The sequence below is a fragment of the Spermophilus citellus genome (genome assembly GCF_964194105.1).
Source record: "Spermophilus citellus genome assembly, chromosome: 6".
NCBI classification, from domain to species: Eukaryota; Metazoa; Chordata; class Mammalia; order Rodentia; family Sciuridae; genus Spermophilus; species Spermophilus citellus.
In genome coordinates, this window is record NC_138187.1 from 142,499,305 (window position 1) to 142,521,776 (window position 22,472).

General features: G+C 34.2%; 2 protein-coding genes across 2 annotated transcripts in view; one reads left to right on the top strand and one right to left on the bottom strand.

Annotated features, from left to right (window-relative positions):
• Positions 1-22,472, bottom strand: part of RO60 (Ro60, Y RNA binding protein) — a 301,212-nt gene that overhangs the window by 50,911 nt on the left and 227,829 nt on the right. The gene's annotated exons all lie outside the window — the stretch shown is intronic.
• Positions 1-22,472, top strand: part of UCHL5 (ubiquitin C-terminal hydrolase L5) — a 48,544-nt gene that overhangs the window by 9,426 nt on the left and 16,646 nt on the right. The window contains 5 exon segments of the mRNA XM_081300544.1: positions 200-305; positions 18,679-18,804; positions 18,889-18,950; positions 19,027-19,157; positions 21,217-21,280. Coding sequence (XP_081156670.1) covers positions 200-305; positions 18,679-18,804; positions 18,889-18,950; positions 19,027-19,157; positions 21,217-21,280 — 489 coding nt within the window.

A 22,472-nucleotide genomic window follows, 5' to 3' on the forward strand; every position in this document is an offset into this window, starting at 1 on the left:
GTAAGTTTTAGTTTTATTAGGTTCTGAGGCAACATTCAAAGCTATGAATGGCAGTAGCAATCTTAAAAATTTCTCATTTACTTAATAGTTTACTTAATTAGCTTTGTATTTGTTAAATAGCTGATTATAATTTAACATATTAACAGTGTTATAAAAGAGTCAGAGTTTGGTGTCACTAATTTATTTTTTTATTTTGTAGGCCAGTTCATGGCTTAATTTTTCTTTTCAAGTGGCAGCCAGGAGAAGAACCAGCAGGCTCTGTTGTTCAGGATTCCAGACTTGACACAATATTTTTTGCAAAGCAGGTATGGTTCTTTGATACTCTGAAAGGTCTCAAGAACCAAGGGAGTCTGGTCTGTCTGTGTGCTTCTTGTGTAGCAATCCTCAAACTTTTTGTCTCAGAGCTCCTTTGCATACCTAAAAATTATTGCCCCAAAGAGGTTTTTTTTTTTTTTTTAATGGGATTGTCTGTCATTATTTACCCATATTAGACATTAAAACTGAAATACTTAAAATATTTGTCAATTCATTTTAAAATAACTGTGATAAAGTCATTACATGCTCATATAAATAATTTTTTTTTTTTTTTTTGTGGTGCTAGGGATTGAATCCTGGGCCTTGCATATGCTAGGTTAACATTCTATCACTAAGCTATATTCCCCACCCAAAATATTTAACAAAACAGAAAAGTTGGTGAGAAGATTGTTGAAAATATTTCCAAATCTTTTTAATGTCTGGCTTAATAGAACCCTTAAAAATAAGTTTTGGTGTGAAATTTGTCCTTTGTTATGCTAATATGCTTTGGATTATTTTGTCCTTCAAGTGGATTTTTTTTTTTTTTTCTAAAGAGAGAGGAGAGAGAAAGACAGAATTTTTTAATATTTATTTTGTTTTCGGAGGACGCAACATCTTTGCATGTGGTGCTGAGGATCGAACCCGGGCCGCACCCAAGCCAGGCAAGCGCGCTACCGCTTGAGCCACATCCCCAGCCCCTCAAGTGGATTTTTTGATCTTGAGTGATTTTGAAACATCATGGGTTGGTCTTTTGGAAAATTTCCTGATTTTTATACCTCTTCTAAGTGTTGACTTTTGATATGATTTGACAATAGCAATGAATCACATTTGTTAATGTCTCTGTCTATATCCTTGGAAAAGTCATTAAGTAATATCAGGAAATTTTTGAGTTCACAGTGTTGGTCCCAAATTTTACAAAATTCTAATTTTTACTTGAAAGTGCAAATTTTGTCAGTAACAAGTATCAGGAGTTTTCTTCAAAAATCATTGGTTCATTTTCACTAAGTTTTAAGAAAATATTTGCCAAATGCCTTATCTGAAAACCATATTTGTCTTCCATTTGTTCTATCAAACAAAAATGGTGTTGGGCTGGGGTTGTAACTCAGTGTAGAGTGCTTGCCTGGCATGTGCAACACACTGGGTTCAACTTTCAGCACCACATAAAAATAAATAAGTAAAATAAAATATTAGGGCTGGGGATATAGCTCAGTTGGTAGAGTGCTTGCCTTGCATACACAAGGCCCTGGGTTCAATCCCCAGCACCCCCCCCCCCCCAACACACAAAAGTATTATGTCAAATAAAAATGGTGTTCCAAAAAAAGGTGCCAACTTAACTGATAACAAACTATCATACAAGTGCCTTTTCTTGAAATAACAAGCATATCTTGATACATAGCAGTTCTTTTTTTTAAATTTCCTATTTCATTACATAGAATATTAAAAAATTGTACTCCAAGGTCAAAATTTAATACAAATAACTTTCACTGCTTTTGTATCAAAGATATTTTTTGATAAAACTGGATCTTTGTATCATTTGATTTTTTTTTGAACTATATTGTGTCAATGAAACATTTAATATAACATTTAGATTTGTGCTAAAATACCAGCACTTTCACACCATTGTTTTTGTGCCATCTGTGAAGATGGAAAAACAGGAAAAAAGATAAAAACTCTCTTAGGATTGTTATGGAAACAATTCATTTTCTTTGAACTTACAAACCCATTAAGAAAGAAAGGTCTTAGGTATTCCTAGAGATCCATGGACTACACTTTAATAATTATTGTTCTAGTTTATACAATGATCAGAAGTTGAGTTTAATTCACTTTGCTGAATGCCTGAATATCATCTGGCTTATCATTTAGAAAAGCTGAAAAAGGGAATGATTACTTTCATAAATTAGTTTGATTAATTTGATTATTGTTTAAAATTCAAGCTAATATGATTGCATTTGTTTTAAATTGCACTTATATTTAAGAGATCCCCAAAATTGCTTAGTGTAATTAAAATTAACCTTTTTTTTTTGGTATGGGGGATTGAACTCAGGGGCATTTGGCCACTGAGCCAAATCCCCAGCCCTTTTTTGTATTTTATTTAGAGACAGGGTCTCACTTAGTTGATTAGTGCCTCACCATTGCTGAGGCTGGCTTTGAACTTACGATCCTGCTGCCACAACCTCCCAAGTCACTGGAATTACAGGAATGTGCCACCACACCCAGCCATGATTAACTTTTAGAAAGGTGGAAAAACAAAAATGCTTGTTCTTATTGCTAACTTATAGGTCAAGTTTTTGCTTTTCTACTTGGTAATATGTTTTCCTTTTTCTCTTATTGCTTCTTTGCATTTTCCTTTGACTTTCTAAATTGAATATTTTTAGAGAAATTAGAATTTTCTCTTACTTTAAAGAAAATATGGTTTTATTATTATGATTTAGGAAAGTACCATTTTTTAGGGTTTTATTTATTTTTCTATATTTTTATTTGTGCATTATAGTTGTACATTAATGGATTTGTTGTTACATATTTGTACATGCACACAATATAAAAATATAATTTGGCTAATGTCCTTCCCCAGTATTTCCCCTTTTCCTACCCTTCTCCCTTTTCCTGGTTCCTTTACTATACTGATTTCCTTTTGATTTTCATGAGGTCAGCTTCCCCACCTTTCTTTTACTTTTTCCTCTCTAACTTCCACATATGAGAGAAAATATATGACCTTCCAAATTGAACTTTTTTTGCTTAACATAATGGTCTCAAGTTCCATCTATTTTCTTGCAAATGACAAAATTCATTTTTCCTTATGGCTGAATAAAACTCCATATAAAAATGTGTATATATACACCACATTTTCTTTATGTACTCATCCATTGATGGACTCCTATGCTGCTTTTTTGACTAATTTGAATTGTGCTGTTATAAACATGAGTATGCATGTATTACTATAATATGATGACTTTAATTTTTTAGGATAAATATTGTGATATAGCTGGGTCATATGGTGATTCCTTCCATGCCTAGTCTTTTGAGGAACCTACATACTGATTTCCATAGTGGTTGTACTAATGTACAGTCTGACCAATAGTGTGAAAATGTTCTTTAGTAGTCATTACTGTTTGTATTCTTGTCATTTTTTTTCCCCAGATAGCAGTACTTATATTACAGAAATAAAGTTGTGAAAGTGAATATCCTTGTAGTACCTTACGTCTCTACTAGCCATTTTTTAATAGTTTGACTCATTTGATCAATAAGTGGAATATATATATATAGGTATCTATTATATAAAATTTAAGCATTTTAGGACATGTGAGTTAAAAAAGAAGTACTTATAATTCCTGTTCTAGAAATAACCACTCTTCAAGTATTACATATTTTTTATGTGTCTGTGTATTTAATTGTATTTCTTCCACACAGACTATAAACCTGGGAGTTAGGGGTTTTATTTTTAAATATAGTTTCTGGTACATAGTAGATATCCAAAAAATATAGACTGAACTGTTCATCTCTTAAGACTGTTACAAAGGACTCTGGAAGTCACTAACAGCAAGACACTAAAGATGATTTATAAAGGCCTAGGTATTTTTAAGGTGTATGAAAAACTGTAAAGAAAAAGAAATGATACTATACTAGAGTTTGAATTTATAATTTCTGGAGTCACTTGACAGTTTTCTATTTCTGTGTTCCATTTCTATTTTACTGTAATTTAATATTTTATGTGTATTATATTTTAGCTGTCTTTATTAAGATGTCAAATTAGTGATTCCCTAATAATATCAATTTTGTATTATATTATTGCTAGCAGTTTTTATTAAACTGATAGATCACTAATTCTCCAATAATGTCAGTTTTCTTAGTATATGACTCTTATAAGCCTAAGCTAGGAGACTTGTATGCACATTAGCTAAATATATAATTCTTTTTTTATAATTTTAGCTGAAAATGGACACAATATCTTTTTATGCATTTATTTTTATATGATGCTGAGGATGCAGTGCCTCACACATGTGAGCTAAGTGCTCTACCACTGAGCTTCAGCCCCAGTCCAAAATATATAATTCTTGATTTTAGTCTTCAGTAGCTTCCAATTTCTGTTTAGACTCTTAGGAGTATTTTCAGATGGAAAAAAAAAAGAATTAAAATCATTTTTACTTGTGATAAGATTATACAGATTAAATGTATAGTGTTGCTATTTATAGATGGAGTTATATCCTTTAGAGAGGTAACATTGGCCATCTTATGCTAGTCATCTACTGTAATTGGAAGTATATGTGTGTATATCATTGATTAATGAAATATCAAGGGCTGGTCTTATAGCTTAGTGGTAGAGTGCTTGCCTTGCACGTGAGAGAACCTTGGTTCAATCCCCAGAACTGCCTGCCTGCTTAAAAAAACAAAAAATCCAAAAAATAAACACCGACAGTCAGTGTCTCTCTCTCTCGCTCTCTTTCTCTCTCTCTCTCTCTGTCTCTATTTATATCCAGAAAAGAAATTATATCCTAGTAATTGCAGATTGTATATAAGGATCCAGAAATGATATTTTGGTAACACTTGTATGTAAAACATTGCATTCTTATTACTGTTTCACTAATGAAAAAACTAAGGCATGCTTTACTTGCTTAAAATCATGCTTCAGGGGGCTGGGGATGTGGCTCAAGCAGTAGCGCGCTCGCCTGGCATGCGTGCGGCCCGGGTTCGATCCTCAGCACCACATACCAACAAAGATGTTGTGTCCGCCGAGAACTAAAAAATAAATATTAAAAATTCTCTCTCTCTCACTCTCTCTCCTCTCTCACTCTCTTAAAAAAAAATCATGCTTCAGTGTCTGACTTTCTTGTTTTTTCTTTTAGGAAAGAATGATTAGCACTTAAAATATGGCAGATATTGTGCTAGGTACTTGAAGAATGAAAAGCTGTCATGATGCCTGCCCTCAGAGGTGTTTAGAGTATAGTACAGGAGATTGGAATTAATAAATTAAATGCAGAATTACAGTGGTCATATGTACTACATGGAGTGAAATGAAAGCAGTATTACGAAATTTGTGATTAATCTAAAAATCCTCACTTGGTCACCAGCTATTGAGTTTGGTGTCCCACTCACTCTTGATAGCAATTGCAATGTGAGGAGTTCACAAGATAGTCCTCAGGTTCTATAATCTGCTAGAAAGGCTCACAGACATCCCTGAAAGTTGTTACACTGAAGTTTTTTTTTTTTCTTTTTTAACTTATTTCACATTTGTAGGGCAATTTTTTTGTTTTTTATATCTTTATTTTATTTTTATGTGGTGCTGAGGATCGAACCCAGTGCCTCACGCGTGCCAGGTGAGCACGTTACCACTTGAGCCACATCCCCATTCCCACACTGAAGGGTTATTACAGAAAAAAGATACAGATTAAAATCAGGAAAGCCAGGCACAGTGGCATATGCTGTAATCCCAGCAATTTGGAAGGCTGAGGCTCAGGATTGCAAGTTTGAGGCCAGCCTCAGCAATTTAGTATGGCCCCAAGCAACTTAGTGAGACTGTCTCAAAATAAAAGTAAAAAAAGGCTGGGGATGTGGCTCAGTTGTTAAGCCCCCCCACCCTGTTCAATCCCCAGTATCAAAAATAGATAAATAAAATCAGGGAAGATACACATAGGGAAGAACCTAGAAGAGAGTTCCATGTGTGGAGCTTCCAGCTGTCTTCTAGTGTTGTCATAGATGGTACTTTCTTGGCAATGCTTTGTGTGACAGTATGCAGATTATTGCCATCCAGGGAACAGGAACTGGTTCTTGATAGTTATACTTACTGGGCCTGAGTCATGTAGGTGTGGTCGGTTACCCATGTGGCTGAGCTCAGTCTTTAGCTCCACAGGAGATTGAACTGATAATGCTGACCCAAAGCTTCCACTCACATTCTCCTTTTTAGATTCAGTGTGGACCAAAGCCCCTAGGTAAACAAAGACATTTTCTTGGGCTTGACTTTTCAAGGGCTTCCTGGGCCAAGTAGCCATACTTCTCTTTAGGTGAGATTAAGTTCTTTGCTACACACATAAAAATGGGGTTTGATGTTGTCAGGGAAGTCTTAAGAATGTCTCTCTGAGTAAGTGACAGGTGCTGATATATAAAGGTTAAGTAGGTATTAACTAGGAAGAGAGGTTGAGGATCATTCCAGGTTAATAATAGCTTTATAGCACATGGAAGTGAGACGAATAAAAGATAGTAGAGGGAAGCCAGTATTGCTGGAGATAGAGAGCAAAGGGGAGATGTCCTGAGATATGAAGGTGAATACACAGTATATTAGGTTTAAATACAGTTAGGTTTAGAGAAACAATTGTTTATAACAAATAGTCTCCCTCCCCCTTTCATGTCCAAAGCCATCAAGGTTGCAGGTTTTTTCATTTTGTTCCTTTGTGTATGTCTTCTATTCCAGAGGTTTCTTAATGGTCTAAGATGATTGCTATTACTTCGTCTGTCCTGTCATTTCCATATTTCAGACAGCAAGAAGGGGACAGTTGTACACTTTGTTTCTTTTATGGACCTTTTCTAGAATTTACCTGGGTCACAAGCTTTCTTCTTTTTGTCTAAAACTCAATAACTTGAGTTAAACTGTAAAGGAGACTAGGGAATTTATCTTCATTCTATGTGGCCATGGGCCTAGGTATAATGTGGTAGTCTAATCTTTTGTGAGGAGAAGATAGATATGGGAGAACAACTGTTAGCCTGTATATGCAGAGAGGTCAGACCATGGAAGATATTTTAAGTTGATTAGACTTTTGTGTGTATTTTATGAGTAATAGGTTATTTAAGTATATTTGGAAGGATGACATGATCAGATTCTCATTAAAAGAGATCTTGCAGAATTGGGAATGCATTTGAGAAGTGATATGGAGCTGGGTTGCAGTAGCATGCACCTGTAATCCCAGTGATTTGGGAGGATAAGGCAAGAGGATCACAAGTTCAAGGCCAGCATGAACAATTTAGCAAGGCCCTAAGCAATTTAGGTAGACTTTATCTCAAAATAAAAAATTAAAAGGCCTAGAAATATTGCTCAATGGCAAAGCACCCTTGGATACAATCCCCAGTACCAAAAAAAGAGAAATGGTACAGAATTTAAAAGTAGATATTACCAAGAAGCTTTTGCAGAAATCCATGTGAAAATATGTGAACAGATAGGAAAGCAGTAATATTTAGTAGGTATAGGTAGCACTTTTAATGTGTAATGGATTGCATGAGAACAAAGGAGGAAGTCATATCAATGGTGATGCCTGTGTTTTTCTTTTTTCCTTAAAAAAATTTACTGTTGAAGTACAAAGAATGAAGTTATGATAATTCCTGAGAGATGATACACACTTACTGATTGGTCAATTCATGGATTCCATTTATTTATTTTGTTATATAGTTATGTATTTTAAGAAATGTAGTAAGTGCCTAAGAACTCACCACCCACTGTAGACTTCATCTGTTTTTCTTCCTTTCCTACCCTTTGTTCAACATAACCTTTACCTTCCCTCCTTCTATCTAGTATAACTGTCACATTGATTCTGCTTATCATTTCTGTGCTTTTCTTCATGTATATATGTGTATGTATGTATACATATATATTTTTATCTTTTTTGGGGGGAGAGGTACTGGGGATTGAACTTGGCCACTGAGCACTTGGCTACTGAGCCACATCCCCAGCCCTATTTTGTATTTTATTTAGAGGCAGGGTCTTAATGAGTTGCTTAGTGCCTTGCTTTTGCTGAGGCTGCTTTTGAACTCCCAATCTTCCTGCCTCAGCCTTCCGAGCCACTGGGTATATTTTTATCCTAAAAAGATGTGTGTATATACAATTTTACTCAATAAAAAGTATCACACTCTATATACTTTTTTTTTTGTCATTTAATATCATGTTATTACATTTCATGCGTAGCTGCGCACAATGGTACATGCCTATAATCCCATTGGCTCAGTTGGCTGAGGCAGGAAGATCAAAAGTTGGAGGGCAATTTGAGCAACTTAAAAAGAGCCTGTGTCAAAATGAAAAATAAAAAGGGCTGGGGGCATAGCTCAATGGTAGAGCATCTCTGGGTTCAATCCCCAGTACCACACACACACACACACACACACATATACAAAAAAGAATTATGCATAAGTTGTTTATCATGATAGTTCATAATATCAATTGCATGGACATCATACAGTTTGTTTGCTTTTCTGTAGATGTTGATTGCCATTTAGGTTTTCCATTTGTGTTACTGTGAATTATGTGGGGCTATAAACTTTTTAGTACATTTCCTATTCTATTTATGCAAGTTTGCCCTTCAGTACTTCTGGAAGTAGAATTACTACTTCATCTGACAGGTAAATGTACAACTTTAGGAGGCAATATCAAAATGTTTTCTCAGTATTTCTTCAGTTTATACTTTGACTAGCACAAAAATCACATATTCCAATACATGACATCCTTGGGCCTTTTTAATTTTTGCTACTCAGTTAACTTTATGATGGTACTTAAATATTGTCTGGACTTCTGAAGTTATGATATGTTTTTTTTTAATTGGTTGTTCACAACATTACAAAGCTCTTGACATATCATATTTCATACATTAGACTGAAGTGGGTTATGAACCCCCAATTTTACCCCAAATGCAGATTGCAGAATCACGTCGGTTACACATCCACAATTTTACATAATGCCCTATTAGTAATTGTTGTATTCTGCTACCTTTCCTATCCCCTACTATCCCCCCTCCCCTCCCCTCCCATCTTCTCTCTCTACCCCATCTACTGTAATTCATTTCTCTCCTTGTTTATTTTCCCATTCCCCTCACAACCTCTTATATGTAATTTTGTATAGCAATGAGGGTCTCCCTTCATTTCCATGCAATTTCCCTTTTCTCTCCCTTTCCCTCCCATCTCATGTCTCTGTTTAATGTTAATCTTTTCTTCCTGCTCTTCCTCCCTGCTCTGTTCATAGTTGCTCTCATTATATCAAAGAAGACATTTGGTATTTGTTTTTTAGGGCTTGGCTAGCTTCACTAAGCATAATCTGCTCTAGTGCCATCCATTTCCCTGCAAATTCTATGATTTTGTCATTTTCTATTGCTGCATAGTACTCCATTGTGTATAGATGCCACATTGTTTTTTATCCATTCATCTATTGAAGGGCATCTGGGTTGGTTCCACAGTCTAGCTATTGTGAATTGTGCTGCTATGAACATCGATGTGGCAGTATCCCTGTAGCATGCTCTTTTAAGGTCTTCAGGGAATAGTCCGGGCAATAGCAGGGTCAAATGGTGGTTCCATTCCCAGCTTTCCCAGGAATCTCCAAACTGCTTTCCAAATTGGCCGCACCAATTTGCAGTCCCACCAGCAATGTACAAGTGTACCCTTTTCTCCACATCCTTGCCAGCACTTGTTGTTGTTTGACTTCATAGTGGCTGCCAATCTTACTGGAGTGAGATGGTATCTTAGGGTGGTTTTGATTTGCATTTCTCTGACTGCTAGAGATGGTGAGCATTTTTTCATGTACTTGTTGATTGATTGTATATCCTCCTCTGAGAAGTGTCTGTTCAGGTCCTTGGCCCATTTGTTGATTGGGTTATTTGTTATCTTATTGTCTAATTTTTTGAGTTCTTTGTATACTCTGGATATTAGGGCTCTATCTGAAGTAAAAATTTGTTCCCAGGAAGTAGGCTCTCTATTTACCTCTCATTGTTTCTCTTGCTGGGAAAAAACTTTTTAGTTTAAGTAAGTCCCATTTGTTGATTCTTGTTATTAACTCTTGTGCTATGGGTGTCCTATTAAGGAATTTGGAGCCCGACCCCACAATATGTAGATCGGAGCCAACTTTTTCTTCTATCAGACACAAAGTCTCTGATTTGATATCAAGCTCCTTGATCCATTTTGAGTTAACTTTTGTGCATGGCGAGAGAAAGGGATTCAGTTTCATTTTGTTGCATATGGATTTCCAGTTTTCCCAACACCATTTGTTGAAGATGCTATCCTTCCTCCATTGCATGCTTGTAGCCCCTTTATCAAATATAAGATAGTTATAACTTTGTGGATTACTCTCTGTGTCCTCTATTCTATACCATTGGTCCACCCGCCTGTTTTGGTACCAGTACCATGCTGTTTTTGTCACTATTGCTCTGTAATATAGTTTGAAATCTGGTATCGCTATACCGCCTGATTCACACTTCCTGTTTAGAATTGCTTTTGCTATTCTGGGTCTTTTATTTTTCCATATGAATTTCATGATTGCTTTATCTATTTCTACAAGAAATGCCATTGGGATTTTGATTGGCATTGCATTGAACCTATAGAGAACTTTCGGTAAAATCGCCATTTTGATGATGTTAGTTCTGCCTATCCATGAACAGGGTATATTTTTCCATCTTCTAAGATCCTCTTCTATTTCTTTCTTTAGGGTTCTATAGTTTTCATTGTATAGGTCTTTCACCTCTTTTGTTAGGTTGATTCCCAAGTATTTTATTTTTCTTGAGGTTATTGTGAATGGAGTGTTTTTCCTCATTTCCGTTTCAGAAGTTTTGTCACTGATATACAGAAATGCCTTTGATTTATGTGTGTTAATTTTATATCCTGCCACTTTGCTGAATTCATTAATTAGTTCTAGTAGTTTTTTTTGTAGACCGTTTTGGGTCTTCTAGGTATAGAATCATGTCATCCGCAAATAGTGATAATTTAAGTTCTTCTTTTCCTATTTTTATGCCTTTAATTTCTTTCGTCTGTCTAATTGCTCTGGCCAGTGTTTCGAGAACTATATTGAATAGAAGTGGTGATAGGGGGCATCCCTGTCTTGTTCCAGATTTTAGAGGGAATGCCTTTAACTTTTGTCCATTCAGAATGATGCTAGCCTGAGGCTTAGCATAGATAGCTTTTACAATGTCAAGGTAAGTTCCTGTTATCCCTAGTTTTTCTAATGTTTTGAACATAAAGGGATGCTGTACTTTGTCGAACGCTTTCTCTGCGTCTATCGAGATGATCATATGGTTCTTATCTTTAAGTCTATTGATGTGGTGAATAACATTTATTGATTTCCGTATATTGAACCATCCTTGCATCCCAGGGATGAATCCTACTTGATCATGGTGCACAATTTTTTTGATGTGTTTTTGTATTCGATTCGCCAGAATTTTATTGAGGATTTTTGCATCTAGGTTCATTAGAGATATTGGTCTGTAGTTTTCTTTCTTTGAGGTGTCTTTGTCTGGTTTCGGAATCAGGGTGATGCTGGCCTCATAGAATGAATTTGGAAGAGCTCCCTCTTTTTCTATTTCCTGAAATAACTTGAAAAGTATTGGTATTAATTCTTCTTTAAAGGTTTTGTAAAACTCCGCTGTATACCCATCCAGTCCTGGGCCTTTCTTGGTTGGTAGTCTTTTGATGGCTTCTTCAATTTCATCCATTGATATTGGTCTGTTCAAATTGTGTGTATCCTCCTGACTCAGTCTGGGCAAATCATATGACTTAAGAAATTTATCGATGTCTTCACTATCTTCTATTTTATTGGAATATAGGTTTTCAAAATAATTTCTAATTGTCTTCTGTATTTCTGTAGCATCTGTTGTGATATTGTCTTTTTCATCCCGTATGTTAGTAATTTGAGTTCTCTCTCTTCTTCTCTTCGTTAGCATGGCTAAACGTCTGTCGATCTTATTTATTTTTTCGAAGAACCAACTTTTAGTTTTGTTAATTTTTTCAATAGTTTCTTTTGTTTCAATTTCATTGATTTCCGCTCTGATTTTCATTATTTCTTGCCTTCTGCTACATTTGCTGTTGTTTTGCTCTTCCTTTTCTAGGGCTTTGAGATGAAGTGTGAGCTCATTTATTTGTTGGTTTTTTTTTTTTTTTTTTTTGAGGAATGACCACCAGGCGATGAATTTTCCTCTTAAAACTGCTTTCATTGTGTCCCATAGATTCCGATATGTTGTGTCTGTATTTTCATTTATCTCTAAGAATTTTTTGATTTCCTCCTTTATGTCTTCTGTAACCCATTGATCATTCAGTAACACATTGTTCATTTTCCATGTGATGTAGGATTTTTCCTTCCTTCTTTTATCATTGATTTTCAGTTTCATTCCATTATGATCAGATAAAATGCAAGGTATTATCTCCACCCCTTTATATTTACTGAGGCTTGCCCTATGGCATAATATATGGTCTATTTTTGAGAAGGATCCATGTGCTGCTGAGAGAAAAGTATATCCATTTGATGATGGTTGATATATTCTATATATGTCAGTTAAGTCTAGGTTATTGATTGTGATATTGAGTTCTATAGTTTCTTTATTCAACTTTTGTTTGGAGGATCTCTCCAATGGTGAGAGAGGTGTGTTGAAGTCACCCATAATTATTGTGTTGTGGTCTATTTGATTCTTGAACTTGAGGAGAATTTGTTTTATGAATGTCGCAGCACCATTATTTGGTGCATAAATATTGATAATTGTTATGTCTTGTTGGTGAATGGTTCCTTTTAACAGTATATAATGTCCTTCTTTATTCCTTTTGATTAACTTAGTCTTGAAGTCGATTTTATTCGATATGAGGATGGCCAACCCTGCTTGCTTACGAGGACCGTGTGCATGGTATATTTTTTCCCATCCTTTCACCTTCAGCCTGTGTATGTCTTTTCCAATAAGATGTGTCTCCTGGAGGCAGCATATTGTTGGATTTGTTTTTTTAATCCATGATACCAACGTATGTTGCTTTATTTGAGAGTTTAAGCCATTAACATTCAGAGTTACTATTGATATATGGTTTGTACTTCCATCCATGTTTGATTATTTATCCTTTTTTAAAAAAATTTAGTTTGTTTCTCCATGATTATCTTTTCCCTCGCCCTCTGTCTTTACCGAGGTCCTGCGCCACCTCTGATTCCCTCGGGCTGGCTCACGGGAGAGCTGGGAGGGGCCCTTATGGGAGAGCTGGGAGGGACCCTTAAGGTTTCCCCGATGTGTGGAGAGGGAAGGCTAGGGAATTACACACCTGTAGCCGCAGGTTTCAATAAAGTTATCTCCTCCGCCGCAGTCTGATGACGTCAGTTCTCTGCCATGGTGGTATCTCTTGCAAATGGCGACAGTTCGTTTCCCTTTGCCGGGCGACCAATGCAACGGGTGGGTCCTTACTGTCTCTCCCAAGCCCCGTTTCAAACCTGTGACCACTACCTATGAAGGCCTATGAAGGCTCGGTTGGCATTTACCTCCGTAGGATGAGAAGGGCTGACCAGTTGTTTCAGCCGGATGGATTAGTGCTGAGTCACAGCTGTCTGTTTGCAGGAAGCATGCGAACGGGAGGTTGAATTCAGCCGATCCGGGTTCAGAGTGTGTTCTGAGAGGCCCAGACTGTTCGCCCCAGATCCACGTCAGCTCAGCATTGCCTAGTGATCCTGAGTAAACAGATTTAGGTTGTTTACGACTCCCTATGCCTGCACAGCTGAAGAGGTCAGAGACTTGATCTCTCTGCGCCCGCTGCCATGTTGGAATCCTGAAGTTATGATATGTAATGGGTCGTTTCTCTTGTTTTTTCCAGAAATAACTCTGTTGTCTTAGTCCTATGCTTTTTGTGGAAATTTTATAATCTTACCAAGTTGTATGAAAAATTGTGTAACAATTTTGACAGTAGTAGCACTGAATATATATATATATATATATATATATATATATATATATATATATGGAGAATGTATACCTTTCTGAACATAATCGGTTCCTATTTCTTTATATTTAGAATTTTAAAGTGTCAGGTGACATTTCTGTAGATATAGATCTTTTGTTAGATTTAGTCTTCATTTCTTTTTCAGTACTGGGGATTGAACTCAGGGGCACTTGGCCACTGAGCCACATCCCCAGCCGTGTTACATTTTATTTAGAGATGTGTCTCGCTTTTGCTGAGGCTGTCTTTGAACTCAACAATCCTCTTTCCTCAGCTTCCTGAGTCACTGGGATTAAAGGCATGCACCACCATGCCCAGCTTATTCTTCATTTCTTGATATCTTATTATAGTTGTAAATATCTCGTTTTCAGTTACTTTTTCCTAGTATTTGTACTGGTATTAAGAAATGCAATTCACTTTTATGTATTAATATATTTAGCCGTTCTGCTAAAACTTTCCTATTTTCTGTAATAATTTGTTGGATTTTGGGGGGGGAATGGAGTGTTTCTAACTAAATGACCATATCATCTTCATATAACCCCAGTTTTGTTTTTTTTTTATAATTCTTTTGGATCTAATTACTATTATTATTATTATTATTATTTTGTCTTATTGCCTGGCTGGCTGAGATTTCCTGTAAAATCATTTGTGACTTTAAAAGGGAATACTTTTACTATTTACCCATTTACCCATTTTACTATTTACTACAGCTTTTTTAAATGTAATTTTTTAAGATAAGGAAATTGTTTAAAGATATATTCTTATGTAACAGTTCTCTTATTAAATAGCAAATGTCTATTATGAAAGGATATTAAATTTTTTCAAAGGCTTTTTCTGCCTCTAAATGATTTTGTTTATTTCCTTTTTGGTAGGTTACTTCAGTTAATTACATTTATGAATTTTTCTAATATTAAGTCATCCAATAGCTCCATTAAGTCATGGTGTGGTTTCTTTTTATATACTGTTGGATTAAATAGTATTTTGTTTCAGGCTTTTAAAATCAATATTATTAATGAAATATGCCTCAATTTTTCTTTTTGTGATGACTTTGACTTTTTTAGGTTCATGCTGTCTTCATGAAATGAGATGGAATTTCCTCTTTTAAAGTTATAAAGTGTGTGTGTAAAATGATCTGTTTCTTTAAATTTTGGCAAAATTGGTATGTAAAATCATATGAGGTTGTTTTCTGTTTGAGAGTTTTTTTTTTTTTTTAACCACTGTTTCACTTTAATAAAGGACCATTCAGGCTGTTTCTATCTTTTTTTGTTAGTTTGAATTAGGATACTTTTTGTTAGAATTTCTCCATTTCTGCATAAGTTTTCAAAATGGTTTCTTCTGGATTTTTATTTGCATATTGGTATGAAAGTGATTTATACTTTATTAATTTTCCACCTTTTACTAGTTACTTCACACTGTCATTATCACCAGATGACTGGTTTCAGTTCCCTTCAATCATTCCTATAAACCTGAGTCTTTCTGAAGCAGTATTAATTTTTATTTCCCTAGTAAAACTTTTTACTCTTATAGTAATCCTCAAGGTCAGTGATTTACTGTAAATCAGTATGCTCTTTACCTCTTAAATATATCCTCTTATTTTGTTTCTTTGTTCAAACTCTTTATTTCATAGAACAAATTTCATTCTCTGTTCTCTGGGTCCAAGTTTTCAAAGCCCTGTTAAAATTTCACTTATAGGGAGACCTTATCTGATACTCCATTGTAAAATGATTTCTTCTTTAACTCTTTTGGTGTTATTGTTCATCTTTTTTTTTTTTTTTTTTGGTGATGAGCAGCACATTTATCTCTACTTTTTAAAAAGTTTTGTTATTTTGAGATGGGGTCTTGCTATGTTGCCCAGGTGTTCAAACTCCTGGTCTCAAGGAATCTGCCTGCCTTTGCTTCCCTAATCAGCCAGCTACTTGATAGAATTATAGGCACATTCTAAAGTAACATTTCTTTTAAGAAACCATAATTTACCTTCTATACTGTTTTTTTTTTCTGGACTGTTAATAAATGTTAAAATTTAGTTTGTTTATATTGCTATAGCTATGACTCAATGAAGATTGATTATATATGTAGTACTTTAGGCTAAGTATTATTCCCCAGGGCATCTACCATGTTTTTTTTTTTTTCTTCATAAGTTTTGAAAAGAAGTTATTCTTGAGTACAAGGTTACATAATCAAATGCCTGCAGTATCAGGTTGACAACATCAATATGTGAATTGTTGTGTATAAGAGACATGAAATGAAAGAGCTCTGATAAACTAAAGTGTATACCCCATCAAAGGAATTCAAGCCAAATTCTTAAGGTTTTGAGCTAGCTCTGCTTGTGACCCCTGTTCTATTTTTGTTTCTGTTGTTGAACTCTACTACTTAACTTTAAAATGTGTTAAAAACCAGAGTATATAGAATATTCATAATAAAGAATTTAAGAAGTTGGGAATCACATAAATAATATATATTGCATTAGGTTTTTTGTAGCATAAGTTACAAACTTTTCTCAAATATGTACATATATTTATGTATAGACACACATATATATGGTAATATTATGTTGGTTTCTTTTTTTTTTTTTTAAAGAGAGAGTGAGAGAGGGGAGAGAGAGAGAGAGAGAGAGAGAGAGAGAGAATTTTTTTAATATTTAATTTTTTAGTTCTTGGTGGACACAACATCTTTGTTGGTATGTGGTGCTGAGGATCGAACCCAGGCCGCACGCATGCCAGGCGAGCGCGCTACCGCTTGAGCCACATCCCCAGCCCCTATGTTGGTTTCTTAAGGACAAAAATCACATCTCTCTTGTTCACTGTTCAGCATTTTCCACAAAGACTAGCAAATATTATTTGAAAGAGTGGCTATACTTTTTAATTTTTTCCCCTTCTTTTGGTAATTCTTTACTGTGTATAGCATAACCACTTAGTGGCACTAAACTCTTTTTAAAACTTGAAGTATTTTTATTCTCATGTTCCCATGTACACTGTCATTACTCTTCTTGAGACACATGCACAAGATGAGCTATAAGCTATAATTGTTCATGGACTTTATAAATTGTTATTCACATCAAAAGAGAAATATCAGCAACTATAGGACATTTTTTTTCTACTTCAGTAAAAAAAAAAAAAATTGTAAAGTGGTAGGTGGCAGATTTGAAGTCCTTAGGTCATAGAAATGTTTCATAGATAACTCTAAAAGCTTTGCTTTGTAACCCAGCATTGATTATATAGTATATCTTTAATGTGTCATGATTTTGAAAGAATGTGTGAGCTTGACTTCACTGTACTCCTGTCATCAGACAATTTTATCCTAGGTAATTTTGGCCCAAGATAAGGGAATGTTAAATATTAGAAAGTTTTAGTTAGCCACATTTATGGTCTTCTTTAATCATTAAAACTTATCATCCAAATTCAGTAAAGAATTGATTCACATCAAAGTTTATGTTAATAGAAATCAGTGACAATGTTAATTGGATTCCAGATCTCCTCTAAATCATCAATTCTGAGATGATTTTGAATATGTATTACTTTCATAGAGGAATTATAGAAATGGTAGTGGTATTATATTTGTTAGGAATTGGGAAGAAGAGAATGGAGAACACAGTCTTATCATGTCTGTTAAGATGGGGAGTAAGAGAAAGTACCTTAGTTGAGAATATAGTCTTAATCTTTTTGTGTCTCAGCTTTCACAAGTATAAAACAAGAATAAGAATGTTGCTTCTTTAGGCTGGGATTGTTGCTCAGTAGTATAGCAGCTGCTTAGCATGTATGAGGCCCTGGGTTAGATCCCCCTGCACTCAAAAAAAAAAAAAAAAAAAAGAAGAAGAAGAAGAAAGAAAAAATTAGGGGTGAGGATTGTAGCATTTATCTAGCATGAGTCAGGTTCTGGATTTGATCCCCAGCACTGTCGACAAACATAAACAAACAAACAACAACAGCAAAACCCAAAGAATAGTTCTTCTTCTTCATAGGTTAGAAGGATTAAAAGATTTAATAAATGAGCCAGGCATGGGGCACAGGCCTGTAATCCCAGTAGCTCCGGAAGCTGAGGTAGGAGGATCTCAAGTTCAAAGCCAGCCTCAGCAACTTAGTGAGGCTCTGAGCCATTTAGTGAGACCCTGTCTTGAATAAAAAATAAAAAATGGTAGGGGTTGAGGATGTGACTCAGTGCTTGAACACCCCTACGTTTAATCCCTGGTGCCAAAACAAAACAAATCAAAAGAAATTTGTTATATGTGAGGTGCCTAGAAAGCTACATGGCTGTAGCTTTTTTTGTTAAATGAACATTTTAATAGCTGAAGTTCAAAACTGTAAAAACTGATTGAGTGGACATTATATATTCTTTGGGAGGATTCAAATGAGAGTAGAAACTAATATGAGTTGTTGCAGGATTATCTAAAAGCCACGTAGATGAGTTAAAAGTTTGTGCTGGGTTGGATAGGCAGAAATACATTTAGGAGGAAGTGAGTGTGAAGGGAGGATAAGTTCATTTGGCTTAATCAGCTATGTTGGATGATTGGTCTTGTAACCTTAACTGAATTGGCTTTCATTAATGTTATAAGTTCATTTGCTTTCTTTGTTTTCTAGAATCAACTCCAGAATTGCAGCCAATTCCTGAAAATAGACTAGACTAGAAATCAAACATTTTTATTATTTTTATGCTAAGACTATGAAATAAAAATTGGAAACTATTAATATATTTTGGGGGTCATTTTCACCAGTTAAAAACTTAAAAAATTAATAATATCTTTGCTTTTATGTTTTATAGGTAATTAACAATGCATGTGCCACTCAAGCCATTGTAAGTGTGTTATTGAACTGTACCCATCAAGATGTTCATTTAGGAGAGACATTATCAGAGTTTAAAGAATTTTCACAAAGTTTTGATGCAGCTGTGAGTAAAATCTTTTTCCTAATCCTAAAATGACCTCTTTGTCATAGTTCTTATTTTAATATACTGCTTCTAAAATTATTTTAGATGAAGGGTTTGGCACTGAGCAATTCAGATGTGATTCGACAAGTACACAACAGTTTTGCCAGGTAATGAGTCTTTATGTTTAATAAGTACAGTTTCTGTTTTTGTTTCTTTGTCTCATTGTTTTTTTCTTAACTATAGACAGCAAATGTTTGAATTTGATGCAAAAACATCAGCCAAAGAAGAAGATGCTTTTCACTTTGTCAGTTATGTTCCTGTTAATGGAAGACTGTATGAATTAGATGGATTAAGAGAAGGACCAATTGATTTAGGTAATCTGGTTTCTTGGTGTTTAACTGTTTTTTAAAAAACATTTATTTTTTAGTTGTAGATTGACACACTATCTTTATTTTATTTTTATTATGTAGTACTGAGGATCGAGGTAAGTGCTTGTTGCAAGCTAGGCTCTACCTCTGACGCAACCCCAGCCCTAGTATTTATTTTTACAAGGACAAAAAAGTTGACTATTCATCTTTATTTAAGCTATAGTACTGCTTACGTTTTAAAAGTGGAGGTTACTATAAGGTAGTATAATATGAAAGTGTTAGCTTTTTATGGAATTAAAATAACATAGGAATGACATGTTAACTGCAATAATTCAATTGACCTTTAATTTTTTTTCTAAGAGAAAATATTTTTTAACCCACAGATTACATAATTTATATTTTATTTTCCAGTTAAAAAAATACTTAGTAAATTTAAAAGGTTGTTATTGTCATTTTTATTTACTGGGGGATAACAAGCATTTCTTACATCATCTTGGAATAAAATATTTTCATTTGGCTTGAGTATGGTGGCTCATACTTGTAATCCCAGCGTCTTGTGAGGCTGAGGTAAAATTTTTTTTTTTTTTTAATTTGAAGTTGGATCATTAACAATCACTTTAATTTACTGTTCAGCAATCTCCTATTAAATATCTTTCTTTGTATTTAGATAGAATGTTATTGTGCTCTTCTTTGTACTAAAGGGCAAAATTGTCCTTATCTTACCCTGTCTTTAACCTTAAGGAAAGATGATAAATGGTTATTAAGGATACAATCTGTAGTTCTGAAATAATACTAAAACAATGATCCACAAAAATTTGGGGTTTTTTTTGCCCCCCACAGTGCTGGGACTTGAACCCAGGAACTTGTACATGCTAGACTGCATCCAAGCCTATCCATAAATAATTTTAACTCCTTATTATGAGCTTATTAAATTTTCTCTTTTCCTTTTTAAAATGGATTGAATGAAGTCCAGCAGAACATGTTTTAGTTGAGAATCTGATATTATATGCTATTCATAAAATTTTGTACTTTTTTTTAAATTTAAATTTTTTAAAATATTTATTCGTAAATTTTAGGTGAACACAACATCTTTATTTTACATTTACATGTGCTGAGGATCGAACCCAGTGCCTCGGGCATGCTAGGTGAGCACTCTACCACTGAGCCACAATCACAGCCCCAAATTTTGTACTTTTGTATTAAAAATTCTTTAAGACTGGGTTATAGCTCATGGTAGAGCTCTTGGCATGTTGAGGCCCTGGGTTCAATCCCCAGCACTGAAAAAAAAAGTTAATGTATGTTCGTTTTGTTTGTACTTTTTGACCATATTCTTGTATAGAACAGTAGTTTATTTAGTGTGAATTTACGTGCTTTTTCTATATTTTAAGATATGTATTTTTCTGTGTCTTTTACAGAAAATTTATAGAATGTTCCTTCAATTCTGTAGATGCTTGTTTTCCCTACTGTGCAATATTCTATCTTGCTTATCTGGTCAACATTCTTTATTCATTAGAATTATCAAATATAAAGGAAGTAAAAGATAAAACAGCCAGTTTTACTGTACAACTGGTAGCTATGCTATAACTTGTAGTGAAAAGAAGATTAAAAGATTTGGGTAAAATTGGACCACATTATGGATGGATTTCACTTTTTAATTTTTGAGTTAGGATTGTGGGAGTCAGGTAAATAAGGCTTGAATCCTTATTTTGTCCTAACATGTGGTTTAGTCTTTCTAATCTTATAGTTTTATCATCTGTAAAGTCAGGATAGTTATCCTTATCTCACAGGATTGTGAGTTTAAATGAGTAAACTTCCTAATTTATTACTTCCTCAAATATTTGTTTAGTATCTCCCATGTAAGACAATAATATGACAGTACAAATTAGGCTAATATTCTTTCTCCTAATCTTTAATCAAGATAATAAGAATTAAAGCTTAATATAGTAATGCTAAAATGACTTACTGTCCTGAATTTGTTAAACGTATTTATAGAAAGATTTTTGAGGGAGTGTTGATGTTGATTACGCTTATTTTTGTTTTAATTGGTTTTAAAATTTCTTTCTAGGTGCTTGCAATCAAGATGACTGGATCACCGCAGTACGGCCAGTCATAGAAAAAAGAATACAAAAGTAAATGCTCAGCTAATTTCATTGGCATAAACATTCAGGATTTTAGTTTTGTTTGTTTTTTCTTGTTTTTTTTTTTTTTTTTTTTTTGAGCACTGTATATAGAACATTACTTTTGATTGCATTAATGTATTCAGGAAATCTATTTCTAAAAATGTCCAAATTTTACATGGATGTCAGATACAACATAACTTTAGAGAATTTAAATGTGCTAGTCTCCATTAAGTGAGATGTTTTCAAATATTTGTATAGATTGATGTTTTTTAAAATTTTGTTTTTGATGGCTTTTTAAATACTCAATTATTTAGAGGTAATTATATATTCATACTTAGTTATAAGAAAGAATATAGACATATTGTGTATTCTACCTTGCATGGTAGTATCTTGCAAAAACTATAGTATAATATCACAGCCAGGATATTAACATTGATATCATCAAGACAGAGCAAATAAATGGAATCGTACATTGTGTTATCTTTTTACATTAGTTTTTTTTTTTTTTCACTCGACATAACTGGAGATTATTCTGAGTTGTTAAATATATCAGTAGTTTATTCTTAGTTGATGTGTACTACTCTGGTGTGAACATATCAGTTTTTTGCCTATTAACTCATTGAAAAACATATGGATTACATAGGCATTTTTTGCTATTCTGAATAAAACTGCAGTAAGCACTTCTGTACACTTTCATATAAATATGAATGAGATAAATGCATAGGAGTGTCCATAAAGTTTTGTGGTAAATGCATGTTTAGTTTTTTCAGAAACTACCAAACTCTTTTCCATAGTGGTTACACTATTTTACTTTCCTAGAAAATATGAATAATCCAGTTTCTCTCTGCATCCTTTCTAGTATTTGGTGGTGTCAAATTATTTTGTTTTAACCATTCTTATATTTCGTTGTGATTTTTGTCTACATTTTCCTATTGACTGATGATGTTAAAAATCTCTTTATGTCCTTTGCCCATTTTCTAATTTTTGACTGTTGAGTCCCCAGTGTATTTTAAATACTTGTTCTTGATCAGACATGTTGCCTGCAAATATTCTCTTCTAGTCTGTAGCCCATCCTTTCAACATGGTTTCTCATAGAGCAGAGTCTTATTCCCAGTGAAGTTCGATTTATCAATATTTCTTGCTATGAATTATATTTTTGTTCACAAGATTAAAAGTGCTTTGCCTGGCCCTAGATCCTGTT